General features: G+C 36.4%; 1 protein-coding gene across 1 annotated transcript in view; it reads right to left on the minus strand.

The window, feature by feature from the left end:
* Nucleotides 1–7,731, minus strand: part of TMPRSS11D (transmembrane serine protease 11D) — a 60,902-nt gene extending 53,171 nt beyond the window's left edge. The window contains exon 1 of the mRNA XM_066384811.1: nucleotides 7,625–7,731. Coding sequence (XP_066240908.1) covers nucleotides 7,625–7,632 — 8 coding nt within the window. The 5' untranslated portion in view covers nucleotides 7,633–7,731. The remainder of the gene's footprint in view (nucleotides 1–7,624) is intronic.
* Nucleotides 7,732–14,986: the final 7,255 nt, after the last annotated feature.

The raw sequence follows: 14,986 nt of genomic DNA on the forward strand, positions 1-14,986 counted from the left end.
CACTACACACTGTCAATTTTTGCGAACACTTTATTATTTAAGAGCATCTGTTTGCTTACACATTCCTTACCTGTCTCGCCATCCCACACCCCTCCTCTCTGCCATAGACTGTAAACTCCATGAGAGACACAGCAGTTGACAGCACAGACTCTGAAGCTAGATAACTGGGTTAAAATTCCACATCTGCCATTTATCTGCTAGGGGAAACTGAGAAGTTGCCTAACTTACCAATCTTCTTATCTGCAAAATGGAAGTAACAATAGTACCTACTTGCCAGTTGTTTTGAGGATAAATGAGTTAAAATTTTATTAATAAAACTATAATGGCCCTGGCCGGTTGGCTCAGTGGTAGAGCATTGGCCTGGCGTGCAGAAGTCCCGGGTTTGATTCCCGGCCAGGGCACACAGGAGTAGCGCCCATCTGCTTCTCCACCCCTCCCCCTCTCCTTCCTCTCTGTCTCTCTCTTCCCCTCCTACAGCCGAGGCTCCATTGGAGCAAAGATGGCCCAGGCGCTGGGGATGGCTCCTTGGCCTCTGCCCCAGGCGCTAGAGTGGCTCTGGTCACAACAGAGCGATGCCCCAGAGGGGCAGAGCATCGCCCCCTGGTGGGCAGAACGTCGCCCCCTGGTGGGCGTGCCGGGTGGATCCCGGTCGGGCGCATGCGGGAGTCTGTCTGACTGTCTCTCCCCGTTTCCAGCTTCAGAAAAACACAAAAACCCCCCACAAAACTATAATAATGTTTGGCACAGGACCCTATGTCAGTGCTTGGTCAATCAAATAATTGAGGGCAAGGACTGATTAAAATTAGTTCTCTACTGCTCTGGAAGATTTTAATGATCTGCTGTTAAAGTGAGTCTGTAAATGAGAGAATGGGTTAGATGATTGGAGTGAGGCCAATGTCTACTCTGTGAACATTACCATGGCTTCTAACGTGAGTATAAACAACATATAAGGGATTCCTTTCTGTCTCTTGAACAAGTGCATGTTTACTCAATGTATTTCATTTTTATAGAAATATCTCTGTGAGATACTGCATTCCTGTATTTCATGCCTGCCTTCAAAGCTTCGAAGAACAGGTTGACTCTCTTATTAGGGGCTAATGCAGCTGGTGACTTTAAGTTGAAGCCAGTGCTCATTTACCATTTCAAAAACCTTAGTGCCCTTAAGAATTATGCAAAAATCGACTCTGCCTGTGCGCTATAAATGCAACAACAAAGCTTGTGTGACAGCACATCTGTTTACAACAAGGTTTACTGAATATTTTAAGTCCACTGTTGAGGCCTTCTCAGAAAAAGAAAAGAAAAAAAGATTTCTTTCAAACTATTACTGTTCACTGACAATGCACTTACTCACCTAAGAGCTCTGACAGAGAAGTACAGTGATATTCATGTTGTGTTCATGCCTGCTAATACAACGTTCATTCTGTAGAATGTGGGTCAAAAAGTGATTTTCATTTTCAAGTCATATTATTTAAGAAATACATTTTCTATCTATAGCTGTCATAGGTAGCAATGTCTCTGATTAATCTGGGCAAAGTAAATTGAAAACCTTCTGGAAAGGATTCAACATTCTAGATGCCATTAAGAACATCTGTGATTTATAGGAAAGGTCAAAATATCTACATTAACAAGAGTTTGGAAAAAGTTGATTGCAATCATCATAGATGACCTTAAAGGGTTCAAGACTTCAGGGAGGACTAAATGTAGATGTAGTGGAAATAACAATAGAACCAGGATTAGAAGTGAAGCCTGAAGATGTGATTGAATTGCTGCAATCTCATTATGAAACTTTGATGAATTGAAGAGTTGCTTTTTACACATGAGCATAGAAAGTGGTTTCTTGAGATGGAACTAATTCTTGTGAAGGTGCTATGAAAATTATTGAAATGACAGCAAAGAATTTAAAATATTATATAAACTTAGTTGATAAAGTAGTGGCAGGGTTTGAGAGGACTGATTTCAAGTGTGAAAGAACTTTTACTGTGAATAAAATGCTATCAAACAGTATTGCATGCCATAGAAAAATCATTCCTTAAAGGAAGAGTCAATTGACACAGCAAAATGCACTGTTGTCTTATTTTAAAAAATTGCTGCAGCTGTCCACCCTTCAACGACCACCACCCTGTGCAGTCAGCAGCTGTCAACATCGAAGCAAATCCTCCTCCAACAAAAAGATTATGACTCACTGAAAGCCCTGATGATTATTAGCATTTTTTAGCTTTAAAGTATTTTTTAATTAAGGTATGTACATTTTTTTAGACACAATGCTATCGCACACTTGATAGATTACAGTCTAGTATAAACATAACTCATCTGTACTGGAAAACCTAAAAATTCGTGTAACTAACTTTGATATGATATTTGCTTGATTGTGTTGGTCTGGAACTAAACCCAAAATATCTTTGAGTCATGCCTGCACACACCGTATACAACATTATTTTGATCCCATTTATATGAATTTCAAACTTAGGTAAAACTAAATGATATGTTATTTGGAGATCTATCCTTAAGTAGTAAAACCATAAAGATAATCAAGAATACTTGGATTCCATGGCAAATAAGTTACATTGGGCAAAGTAGAGGGAAGACAGAGAACAGGATATAATTGGGAAGGGACCCTCAGGGACTTCTGAAGTATTGGTGATGTTATTTTTCTTAATGAATTTTGGGTACTTAGAGGTTTATTTATTTATTTATTTTACAGAGACAGAGTGAGAGATAGATAGGAATGGAGAGAGATGAGAAGCATCAATCATTAATTTTTCATTGTTGACACCTTCATTGTTCATTGATTGCTTTCTCATATGTGCCTTGACCGTGGGGCTACAGCAGACTGAGGAACCCCTTGCTTGAGCCAACGACCTAGGGTCCAAGCTGGTGAGCTTTGCTCAAACCAGATGAGCCCACGCTCAAACTGGCGACCTCGGGGTCTCGAACCTGGGTTCTCCACATCCCAATCTGACGCTCTATCCACTGCGCCACTGCCTGGTCAGGCTAGGTTTATTTTTGAAATTAGTCTTTATATGTGATATATTTAACAATGAGGAATTTTAAATTGATGGAAGTAAATAGGAAAAGAAAATAGAAATGGAGGCAGTGAGTCTAGAGAAACTTTTAGAGGAGTTTTGCTAATAAGGGGAGGAAAGAAGAAATGAGGCAATAGATGTGGGTCAAGGGAGAGTTTAAAATTTTTATTTAAATTTACTGATTGATTTTTTTTTTTTTTAGAGAGTGAGAAAGGGAGAGAGAAAGAGAGAGCAAAAAAGAGAAAAACATCAATTAGATCCGTGATAGCGAACCTTTTTATAAAAACTGCCCATTTTTGCAGTGCTGGTCAACCTGGTCCCTCCCGCCCACTAGCTAGCGGTACAGCTTTCATGGTGGGCGGTAGCAGAGCACCAAGATTGGCCCACCATGTACTGGATGTGAGAGACTTTGCTAGAAAATATGTTATCCTAGGTGACTGATTGTAGCTGAGCATCCTGTGTATTATAATTCCATTGCCGCTCCCCCATACCACCATTAGTAAAACATTCTGGCAAAATTGGGCAACTGTTTTAGTATGTTGCCCAAGGATTTTGTGGCCAAAAACCTGTATTTTATACGCACTATTTAAATTTACTTGCCTAGTTACTATTAAGATATATATCCTTTGCCTAATAATTTAATTTTAAGCATGGTTTTTAAAAGTTAAAAAGCAATTCATAAACCAAAATGGAAACAACAGGCAGAGTTTAGAATGCATATTTAACAGGTAAAACTCCCCTCTGTCCTCCCCTCTTATTCTTTATTTATTTATTTATTTTTTGTATTTTTCTGAAGCTGGAAACGGGGAGAGACAGTCAGACAGACTCCCGCATGCGCCCACCGGGATCCACCCCGCACGCCTGCCAGGGGCAACGCTCTGCCCACCAGGGGGCGATGCTCTGCCCACCAGGGGGCGATGCTCTGCCCCTCTGGGGCATCGCTCTGCCGTGACCAGAGCCACTCTAGCGCCTGGGGCAGAGGCCAAGGAGCCATCCCCAGCGCCCGGGCCATCTTTGCTCCAATGGAGCCTTGGCTGCGGGAGGGGAGGAGAGAGGCAGGGAGGAGGGAGGGGGGAGGGGTGGAGAGGCAAATGGGCGCTTCTCCTATGTGTCCTGGCCGGGAATCGAACCCGGGTCCCCCGCACGCCAGGCCGACGCTCTACCACTGAGCAAACCGGCCAGGCCCCCCCCCCTGCCCCCCCCCCCTTATTCTTTTGTCTCATATTATTTTGGATTGTTAGAGGCAGGGCACCTGACTGATTATTTATGGCACATCTGTCAGTTAATCATATCACAAGCACAGACAAAAGAGAAGAAAATGGAAATAAGATTTATTATGAAGAGAGAAGTCCTGCTAAGCCTTGTGTGTTCCTGAGCTATGTCCATTTACCTTGAAAATTTCCTTAAACTGTATTCTGAAGTCCAGCTTCTAAATCTTCACTGAATTGTCTGAATGTCATCTCATATTTTTAATATAGTTCAGTGGATAGAGACACTCTCTTAGTGGACCTGAGGACAACTGGAATATCCAAGGATTTGAAAGGAATAATGATTATATCACAATAACACAGCTGCCCAAGTTTCTGAGTCCTGTGGTAGGACTGATTTCATTTTTCAGAGAAGGAAAAAAAGAAGTGAAAAAAAAGAACTGCCGTCTTTGCAACCTTTGAAAAAGTACAACTTGGTAGAGGTCTGGGAGTCTATATATAAAAATAGTCAAATCATCTTAGAAAGCCTATTCTCAACCAAAAATATCTCAGAATTACCCAGCAATTTCCCTAAAATTACTCAATAATGATCTAGAATTCCCTTAAAAGTATATTATTAGTTTTTATTTTACTTCTCCTACACTATTTGAATACCCTGCTCTCTCAGAGCATATGGAAGACTTGGAAAATAGTGGCCTCTGAGACACTTTTAAAATTGCATGTCTTTATGGCGATGGGAAAATTCTAGTGGAGAAGGAACATTTCAGTTTTAGTTCATTCCTTGCAATATTAAACACACGCGGATGTCCTGGTTTAGAAAAAAGTTTGTCAGAACAAAAATATGTCCATTTTTTTAACACCCTTGGACATTTGAATATGCTCTCCCCGTCCCACTGAAAATTCTGCTTTTTATTCATGTTGACAGAAGGAATTGTTTCCCAATCATGGGACCTCATATTGATGAATAGAGATCTGTAAGTTATTTTCAAAGTTTCATCATTTTGATATAACTAATTATTTTATTTTGATAAAAACCAGTCAACCAATAAACAAAATTAATTAAGAGTTGTATTAGTTAGGTTAATGTAGAGAAAAAATAAGTTGATTATTATTAGATACAACCTATTTAAGAGATAAAATATTTCAAATTGTGATCCATAGAAACAAAAATTTGAAAGAAGAGCTCTTTGTAGTTGAAAAGTTTTGTTCTGATTGTGTACATATTTCCTATAAGGATGGATTAATTTAGAAATTAGATTGATTCAAGAAATTCTGAAATTATACATTTTAAAAATTATTTACATTGTTTGCATGTCTTCTTTTTCCTTTAGATAACTTTTAATGTATATTTAGCTGCTTAAAGGGTTAATCTTTAAAAAAATCAGAGAAATTCCTTTGCAAAATTAAAAAACTAGCAAACACGTTTCAAAATGTATCATGATTACCAAGAAACTATATTACATTGTTCCAAAAAGTTTGTGAATACTGGAAAAAAATGTAATTCATAAGCTCACCACTTTAACACAACAAACATGATTGGTGTTTTATAGTCTAGTCTTCATTAGAGTTTTTCACATGTTTAGCTTTCCAAAGTGATAGTTGATAGCTAAAAACAATTTTGTGATTTGTTTTTCACAAAAAATTAGTACAGGTACAGTATATAAATTTTGATTTACTTTATTAATTTTGTTATATCCATTGCATGAATATAAAATAATTGATATATATTCTTTGTTATTGGTAACTGTTAGTTATTGATTGTTTTTAAAAACAGGCTGCTTCTCATTTTAACTATATATTTTTTTTTCAGTGAGAGGAGGGGAGATAGTGAGACAAACTCCCACTATACCCTGACAGGGATGTGCCCGGCAACCCCTGTCTGGTGTGGATGCTCAAATCAACTGAGCTATCCTCAGCACCTGGGGTTGATTCTTGAACCAGTTGAGTCACTGGCTGTGGGAGGAGAAGAGGGAAAGAAGGGGAAGAGAGATGGGGAGAGAAGCAAGCATGCTTGCTTCTCTTGTGTGCCCTGGCTGGGAATTAAACTTGAGATGTCCATGCACTGGACAAATGCTCTATCCAGAACCAACTGTCCAGGGCCCATTTTTACTCACATGTATATTCAAATACACGTTATTTTACATATATTTTATTTTTTAATTTGTTTTTCAATTATAGTTGACATACAATATTATATTAGTTTCAGATGTGCAACATAGTGATTAGACATTTATACATATATTGTTAGAAGTGATCACCACAATAAGGCTAGTACCCAGACAGCACCATAATAGTTATTGCAATATTGACTATATTCCCTATGCTGTACTTTATATCCCCATGACTCCTATGACTGGTAAATTGTACTTCTTAGTACCCTGTACATATATTTTATTATTAAAATGATTTGAATTTTTTAAAAGATTTTATTTATTCATTTTAGAGTGGAGAGAGAGAGAGAAAAGGGGAGGAGGAGCAGGAAGCATCAATTCCCATATGTGCCTTGACTAGGGAAACCAGGGTTTCGAACAGTGACCTCAGAGTTCCAGGTCGAGGCTTTATCCACTGCACCACCACAGGTCAGGCAAATGATCTGAATTTTGATTGAGTTTTTTGAAGTTTGCGACATTTAAAATAAACTCAACTACACTTATTGTAGACAACACATTATCCATGCTTTTATTTATCCCCTTTTAAAAAGATATCAGTATCATGTTTTTCTGTTTCATGGAGAAACAAAAGGAACAACATGTACACTCATAGATACACACACAAACACATCAAATTATCATATATAATGATTTTGAGATTGTACTACCTGACTCTATATTCCAACTTTTTTTAATGTAGAAGTGTATGAAAATAAATAAATGTTAACTGAAAACAGAACTAGACAAATACTGTTTTCTTCTTAAATATCAACAAGGATATACCTGAAAATAACAATACCATGAGTATATAAAAAGTAGACAAAGAACATCTTTGCTTTCTTAAAAAAAACTTCAGGTTTTATTGCATATTTAATAGCTAGTAGTAAAAATACAGAATCCTCAAAACATTTTAAAACAGCAGAAGAATTTCTTTACTAATTTCATTTTTTAATATTCTTCACACATCACTTTTTGAAAAATTGAACATGAGAAAACAGAAACACTTCCTTATATAAAGATCCGTTGTCATAATGCCAAACCATCTCTTTTAATTTCACAACAAATTCAGGCAAGAAGCCAAGAACCTTATTCAAACAATATCAAGTATATTATCTAAAAATATCTGAGTGTTAATGAAGTTTCCATAATTTCACAGCTAAAATTTATAAGCTTCTCTATATTTTTCACATGCTCTTGTATATAGTAAAACTTCTAATACTACAGAAGCCAAAACAGAACTTACCTATACATTTTAATCCTGTGTAATGAAGAGGTCCTTTCTTTCTACTGCTCTGAGATTTCCACTCCAATGAATGACTGTGATATATACTGTGTGACCTACGAAAGAGCTGAAGTCAAAGGAGAAAATCCCATGTGATTAATACCTAACTTGTTTAACAAGTCTGAAGGAGTCAGTTTGAACCAATAGTGTGACTTGTGGAACAGAATCAGAAATAGATGGGGTATTTCACAAATCAGGAAGAATTTTATTTACTTAGGTAAATTCTGATTCCACACCACAACATGTGGCAGGTGTTTTGTGAAAGCTTGCAACTACTCCACATACTGTAAGTTATTTTTCTCATTTAAAGAAGGTGTGACACTCTTGCCTATGTTACCATATTGTCACATATCTCATTGTTTGCCACAGTAAACCAAGGACTATAAAAAATACTTTCCCTACATTCAGAGGTAGTGTTACCTCTGAATCCCACCCCCCCCTTTTTTGCAACAAATTGCTGTTTTTCTCAATAGCATATGAAACAGAGATTCAAAGAAGTAATTGAGTAGGTGTACAAAGTTGTAGGATAAGCAAGCAGAATTTAGTTGAAACTAAAATTCACTTTGTCTTTTTCCAAGTATGTCTTTGTAAAAAAGTATTCTAACTTAATACTACTAGTAGATGAGTAGATAGTGAAGTATATGTGTTGGGTTAGAGTAAATATGGAGTGTTGGGTGCTGTTTACAGGCAGGGGCAGGTCCCCAGGAAAACATAGAGCCTAGAAAAATGTGGACGTGAGAAAGAGCATTTTTGTCTAGTGTGTTGAAAACGAGTAGGAGATAGATTTGGAAGGTTATGCTGGGATTACTTCAGGGGAAAAAATGAATGTTAAAATAATTGGAATGTATATATAATAGAATTTTAAATCCTACTCTCAGCTTTCTCACTAACCAATTAAGTAGCCTAAGAAGAAAAAAAAACAACACTCATTCTTCTAAGAATCTCATTTATTTATCTACTGAGAAACAAGAAGACGAAGCAGGTGGTCTTAGAGGATGTTTTTAACTCTAAAATTCTATGACTTTACCTTGTAAGTCACTGGTAACTAATAACTGATAAAATCACTCCAGTCTACAACTTGAGAACTATTCAATTATACATTTTTTTATGTAATGTCCAAACAAACAATAGGAACATGAATGAGTATGTTCCTCCCCTTGCAGATCCTGTATCTCATGCCTGATATTCTGACAATTTTTCTTTTTGTAGTAAAAAAAAACCATTTTTTAAACTGCTGAACAAAGTTTACTAAACAAAACATATTCTTTTGCATGTACAGGTATTTTTCACACAGTTATATAATTTTATTATAAGTTTTCTATTTAATGTTATTTCATAAGTATATCCATGTATTACTAATTTTTATTTCTAGTAGCTGTATAATTTCTAGTAGCTATATATGTATACAATAGCTGTATAAAAAGTATAACTTTTTATTTTGATATAATTTCAAACTTACAGAAAATTTGCAAATGTAGTACCTAGATTCATCAACTATTGTTTTAGTGGCCGTATTGTAAAAGGTGAATCATATTACACTTAATAATATTTCATAAAATACCTGAACCCATCTTCTAATATAAAGTATTTAGACTTTTAAAAAATTGTTTAAAATCCTTTCACAAAGTTTTTTCCCTGCCCTAATGCTCATTTTTTTGAAATAAAAATTTATTCAGCTAATTATATAAATATTTTAATGGCTTTTAAAAATTCACTTTAGTAATAATAGTTTCAAGGATGTGAAGTATTGTCTTCTGGTTTTTATTGACAGCACTTTCGCCCAAGTAGGCATGCTCTTTCTTCTTCATCTTTGTTTCCTAGAGTACCCAGCAAAGGACACTTTTTAATGAATAGGTGCTTAGTCAAAACATATTGTTTGAATGCCCAATAACTAAATGAATTAATGCAGATCCGGGTGTCCCATCACTAGTCACAACAACTTGGGAGTGAGTCAGGAGAGTGGCATGGGGGAAACTGCACTCAGTCTGAAAGTGACTTCCTGCTTGTCTGTAATGAGCTCAACACAGAAGGAGAGGTGGGGCATGAAATTATAGTTTGTAAGGCCAAGGATTTTCTCTTAATTGGGACTAGTTCTAAAGATGTTGATTCTTTTAAAAAAGGTGTTGTTTTTTTTTTAAATTTTCAGTTACAGTTGGCATACAATATTGTATTAGTTTCAAGTGTAGAGTATAGTGCTTAGACATTTATATACCTTATGGAGTGGTTACTCTGACAGGTCTAGAACCCATCTGACACCATATGTAGTTATTACAATATTATTGACTATATTTCCTATGTTGTACTTTACATCTCTGTGCCTACTTCTATGACTACCAACTTGTACTTCTTAATCCCTTTACCATTTTTACCTCTCTCCCAAACCCCCTACCATTTGGCAACCATTAATTCATTCTCTGTATCTATGAGTTTGTTTCTTTTTTGTTTGTTCATTTGTTTTTTAGATTCCACATATAAGTGAAATCACATGACATTTGACTTTCTCTGCCAGACTTATTTCACTTAGCATAATAATACCATCATCACCAGGTTGCAGTAATATCAGGCTGTTGCAAATGGCAAGATTTTATTCTCTTTTGTGACCAAGTAATAATCCATTGCAAGTATGTCCCACATCCATCTGTCTATGGACACTTCAGTTGCTTCCATCATGGCTATTGTAAATAATGCTGCAGTGAACATAGGGGTGCATATATCTTTTGAATTAATGTTTTGTATCTCTTTGAATAAATACCCAGAAGTGGAATTGCTGGCTCATATGACAGTTTTGTTTTTTATATTTTGAGAAACTTCATACTGTTTCCATAGTGGCTGCAACAATTTACAATCCCACCAATCCCACCAACTGTGCACATGAGTTTTGTTTTCTTCATATCCTTACCAAAAGATGATGACTCTTAATCTAAAGATCCTCAGAACGTGGCAGTATAGACCTTGACCATTCTATTCGTAAGGGATAACCATTACAAGAATGATGAACATAGAATGATACACAAAAATGATCAGAATCCTCTTCCTCCCTGTCATAGGCTTGATTTTATTCTTCTAGTTGTACATTTACACAATCATGGCAACCAGACCTAGGAAGACTGACAGGAACAGTTTTCAGGGAAATATAAGAGAAAATTAATTTTGATGAAGAATAAACCATGCAGTGTAAGAGCTAGTAAAATTGATTCCTTGGCCTGCCTAGACTGAGAGGGAGAGATCACAGTAAAGTGAATAGCTCCAAATATGCAAATATCAGTTAATAGACCTAACTTTGGAAGAAATATAAATTATTCAGTGGACTCTGTCATAGTAATATGAGCAGGAAAAAAACAATGAAAAAGAAGATGATCTAAGAGGGTGTGGGCCAGTAGTATTCTCTCTGAATCTGGGGTTTGATTATTCAAGTTCAGGGAAGTACTGTCATATATTTGTATAAAAGCTTGACATTTATTGTAAATGTACATTTAAAAATTAGATAATAATTGAAGTTTGTAAGTGTATCCAAGTTTAATTTTGTGGATTATCACATATAGGTAGTTGGAAGTAAGAAAATAAGTACAACTCACTATGTTTCAAAGGCTTTTATCTATTCAGAAGGCTTGTTGTAGAGGAAACAATATGCTCTTGGAGTGAAAATACCTAGAATCAAATCTTCACTCTCCTTAACTGCTCAGCTGTGTTTAGAAAAGTTGTTTATTTCTGAAAGCCTCAGTTTTCTTATGTGTACAAATGGAGTTAAAATAACATTCTCATAGAATTGTGAAAATTAATTTCAATCAAGTCAAATGAACTAATGAGTTTAAAGCACCTGGAACGTTCAGCAATATGTAACATAGTCATTCCTTCAGCACTAATTTTCAAAGCAGTTTGTGTGTGTATTCATGTAGGAGTCACAATGCCAAGCTGTGGAGAGCATGTACAGTTTGAAAATGACCCTGGATGTTGCTAAAATACCCTGCTCCCCAGATACATACATGTGATTTGGCTTCTCCAAACCAATCGTATTTGTAAACCATTTGGTCAAACGTGGTTTAAGAAATCCAAAGCTCATCACAAGCTGTGATGACTTTCACGTTGACAACTAGTTATCTAATAGTTATTTTCTTGTGCTTTTTACATATAGTTTTTACCTTTGAAATCTTGAAAAACATTTTTTTATTTATGATTTTAATTTGTGTTTACATAGATTCAAGTGTCCCACCAAATATATCTCCCCCACCTCCTTATTGCCCTCAGCCCCTCCATGCCCCCTCCCCCAATACATTCCCCCTTCCCTCCAAGATTTGCTGTCCTGTTCTCTATAATGCTGTGTTATGTATATATACTTTCATTAATCTCTTTCCCTTCTCTGATTCCATCTTCTCTTCTACTTTCCCTCTGACCGCTTTCCCTCTGGTCCCTTTGATCCCACCTCTGCCTCTGTTCCATTCCTCAGTTTACATTGTTCATTGGATTCCTCGAATGAGTAAGGTCAGATGATATTTTTCTTTCTCTGCCTGGCTTATTCTTTACCCCTCTCCTAAATTCTCCACCTCAGTCTCCTTTGGATTGTCTGGAGGTGTTTTCTCTTACAGAGGATAATTCCTGCCTTCCTGTTTACATAAACACATTTGACACCTGCACTTTTCCTTCACATTCAGAAAAGCAATCAGGGCAAATAAATATAATACATTTTAACATACAACTCTGTAAGTCATGTTACCAACTGAAAGATCTGGATGATAAACTCACTTAAAATTATCTAATATGTCCACAAAAGGCCTCTAAATGATCTTTGATGTTGTTAATAGCAAGAATAGTATGTATACAACTGTAACAAGTCATATCTATTTTGATCTCATTATAAATTTAGGACTGTTGGTCTTAGTTGGCTCTCTTTAAAAATTTTTTTATTAATTTTAATTTATTGTGTTAACATGGATTCAAGTGTCCCACTCAGTATAACACCCTCACACCCCACCCCCATTAACTGGCTCTTAATACTGCCCAGCAATGCAAACAACCAATGCAGTCAGTGTCTTTTTCAGTGTTTACGAAAACCTTTCAAATCTTCTCTACACTTCCCCAAGTGTTTGTTTTCTATCCCTTCTTCCCTGCCCTTGTTTTCAACAGATGACTTAATAGTTCTATTATTAGAAAAAAATAGAACATCCTTAGATGGACACTCTTAATTTCCTATTGTCATATCTATAAATATTACACATCTGCCCCTGTGCTTCTGTTACAATGGGAGAGGTTTTCTTTCAAAGGCTGATCTTTTTACTTGTGCTTTATATTCATGTCTTTCCCCCTCTTCTTTCTAAACGTGCTTCTTCAGTGTTTCCTATCATAGCTCCAGAAATCACCTCCCATTCTCCCAGTTTCTCAGAAATCTGTGTGTCATCCTTGATTTCATCTCTCCTCTCAATGTGTTATGTGCATAAATATTTATTAAACCCATTTGTTACCTCGTTCTTATTCTCACTGCCACCACATGACTCCAGGCCACTACCATCTCTTAGTTGAATTTCTGCCATTTAAACTTCTCTGCCTCTTAGCTTTTTTCCACTCCAGTGCATTTCCACTCCAGTGCATTATTGTTGTGTAGTTAAGCATTCATTCAATTTCTGAATTACTGACTGAAATAGTAAATAAAACATTACTGCTTCCTTAAATACTGCAACTATTTTTGAGCTGTTTTAAAAATTCATGCTTGTAAGAGACATGAAGATGCCCTTCAGATCATCCCATTAAATAATCTGCTTAGCTGCAAAGAGTATGAGCGTTTGTGTTTTAAAATGTGGATTTTCTTTCTTCATTTCCCTCATCTTTCATCCAGTGCCCCCCTCTTTCCCTTTGACAGTTGCCAGTCTTTTCCATGTGTTCATGCCTTTTTTCTATTTTGTTCATTAGAGTCCACATATAAGTGAGATCATACTGTTGTTTTCCTCTGACTGGCTTATTTCACCTAGTGAAATAATCTCCAGGTCCATCAATGGTGTCACAAAGGTAAGAGTTCCTTCCTCTGTATAGCCATGTAGTATTCCATTGTATATATGTACCACAGCTTTTTATCTACTCATCCACTAATGGAGACTTGGGCTGTTTTCAGATCTTGGCTATTATAAATAATGCTTCAATAAACATAGTGCATACATTTTTTTGAATCAGTGTTTTGAGATTCTTACAATACAGTCCCCAAAGTGGAATTGCTGGGTCAGAAGGCAGTTCCATGGTGAATTTTTTGAGGAAACTCCATATAGGTTGCACCAATCTGCATTCCTACTAATAGCGCACAAGTGTTCCATTTTCTGTGCATCCTTCCTAACAATTGTTGTTGGCTGATTTATTGGTGATTGCCATTCTGACAGGTATGAGATGATGTTTCATTGTGGTTTTAATTTGCATTTCTTTGATGATTAATGATATTAAGCATTTTTCATATGTCTATTGGCCATCTGTGTGTCCTCTCTGGAGAGTGTCTATTCAGGTTCTTTGCCTGTTTTTTAATTGAACTATTTGTCTTTTTGGTGTTGAGTCATCTGACTGAGTTCTTTATAAAATTTGAATATTAACCCCTTGTAAGATGTATTGGCAAAATGTGTTCTCCATTCAGTAGGCTGTCTTTTCCTTTTGTTGATGGTTTCTCTTGCTGTGCAAAAGCTTTTTAGTTTGATGTAGTTACATTTGTTAATGTTTTTTTTTTTGTTTCACTTGCCCAAGAAGATATATCAGAAAAATACTGCTATTAGAGATGTCTGAGATTTTACTGCCTATATATTTTTCTAGAATTTTTATCAATTCACAGCTTATGTTATGTCTTTTATCCATTTTGAGTCTATTCTTGTTCATTCTGTGGGAGTAGATTCTGAGGGTGCTTGGTCAAAGCAATTGGAACATAAGGCTGGATAAAAAAAGTTTATGGCTTATGAGCAGTCTCTCTGTATAAAATGCATAACACCTGACAAGATGCCCAGGAAATGGTATAAACTCACTGCTGGAGTGGCTTCTAGAAATCTGGAAAAAATGATGAGCCATGCTAAGTGAGGTTGAAATGCCAGAATTTTTGTGGAAGACAATGGATGTCAAGAGATTAAGAAGCTCAGGAAAATAGGCATAAGGGAATGGATAAATTATGTGAAGCCAGAAGACCCAACAGAATATTATATTCATGGAAGGCTCCAGATAATACACCATTTACCAAGGTCATCAGGAATGTGCTAGTAAGAGGGTCACCACTCTTGTTCCACTTTGCCCAGGACTTTCTAGGCTTTACAATAGAAAGTCCAGTGTTCTGGGAGCCTCCTCAGTCCAGGCAGACTTCAAAGTTGGTCA

The sequence above is a fragment of the Saccopteryx leptura genome, chromosome 5, assembly GCF_036850995.1.
Source record: "Saccopteryx leptura isolate mSacLep1 chromosome 5, mSacLep1_pri_phased_curated, whole genome shotgun sequence".
Lineage (NCBI taxonomy): Eukaryota > Metazoa > Chordata > Mammalia > Chiroptera > Emballonuridae > Saccopteryx > Saccopteryx leptura.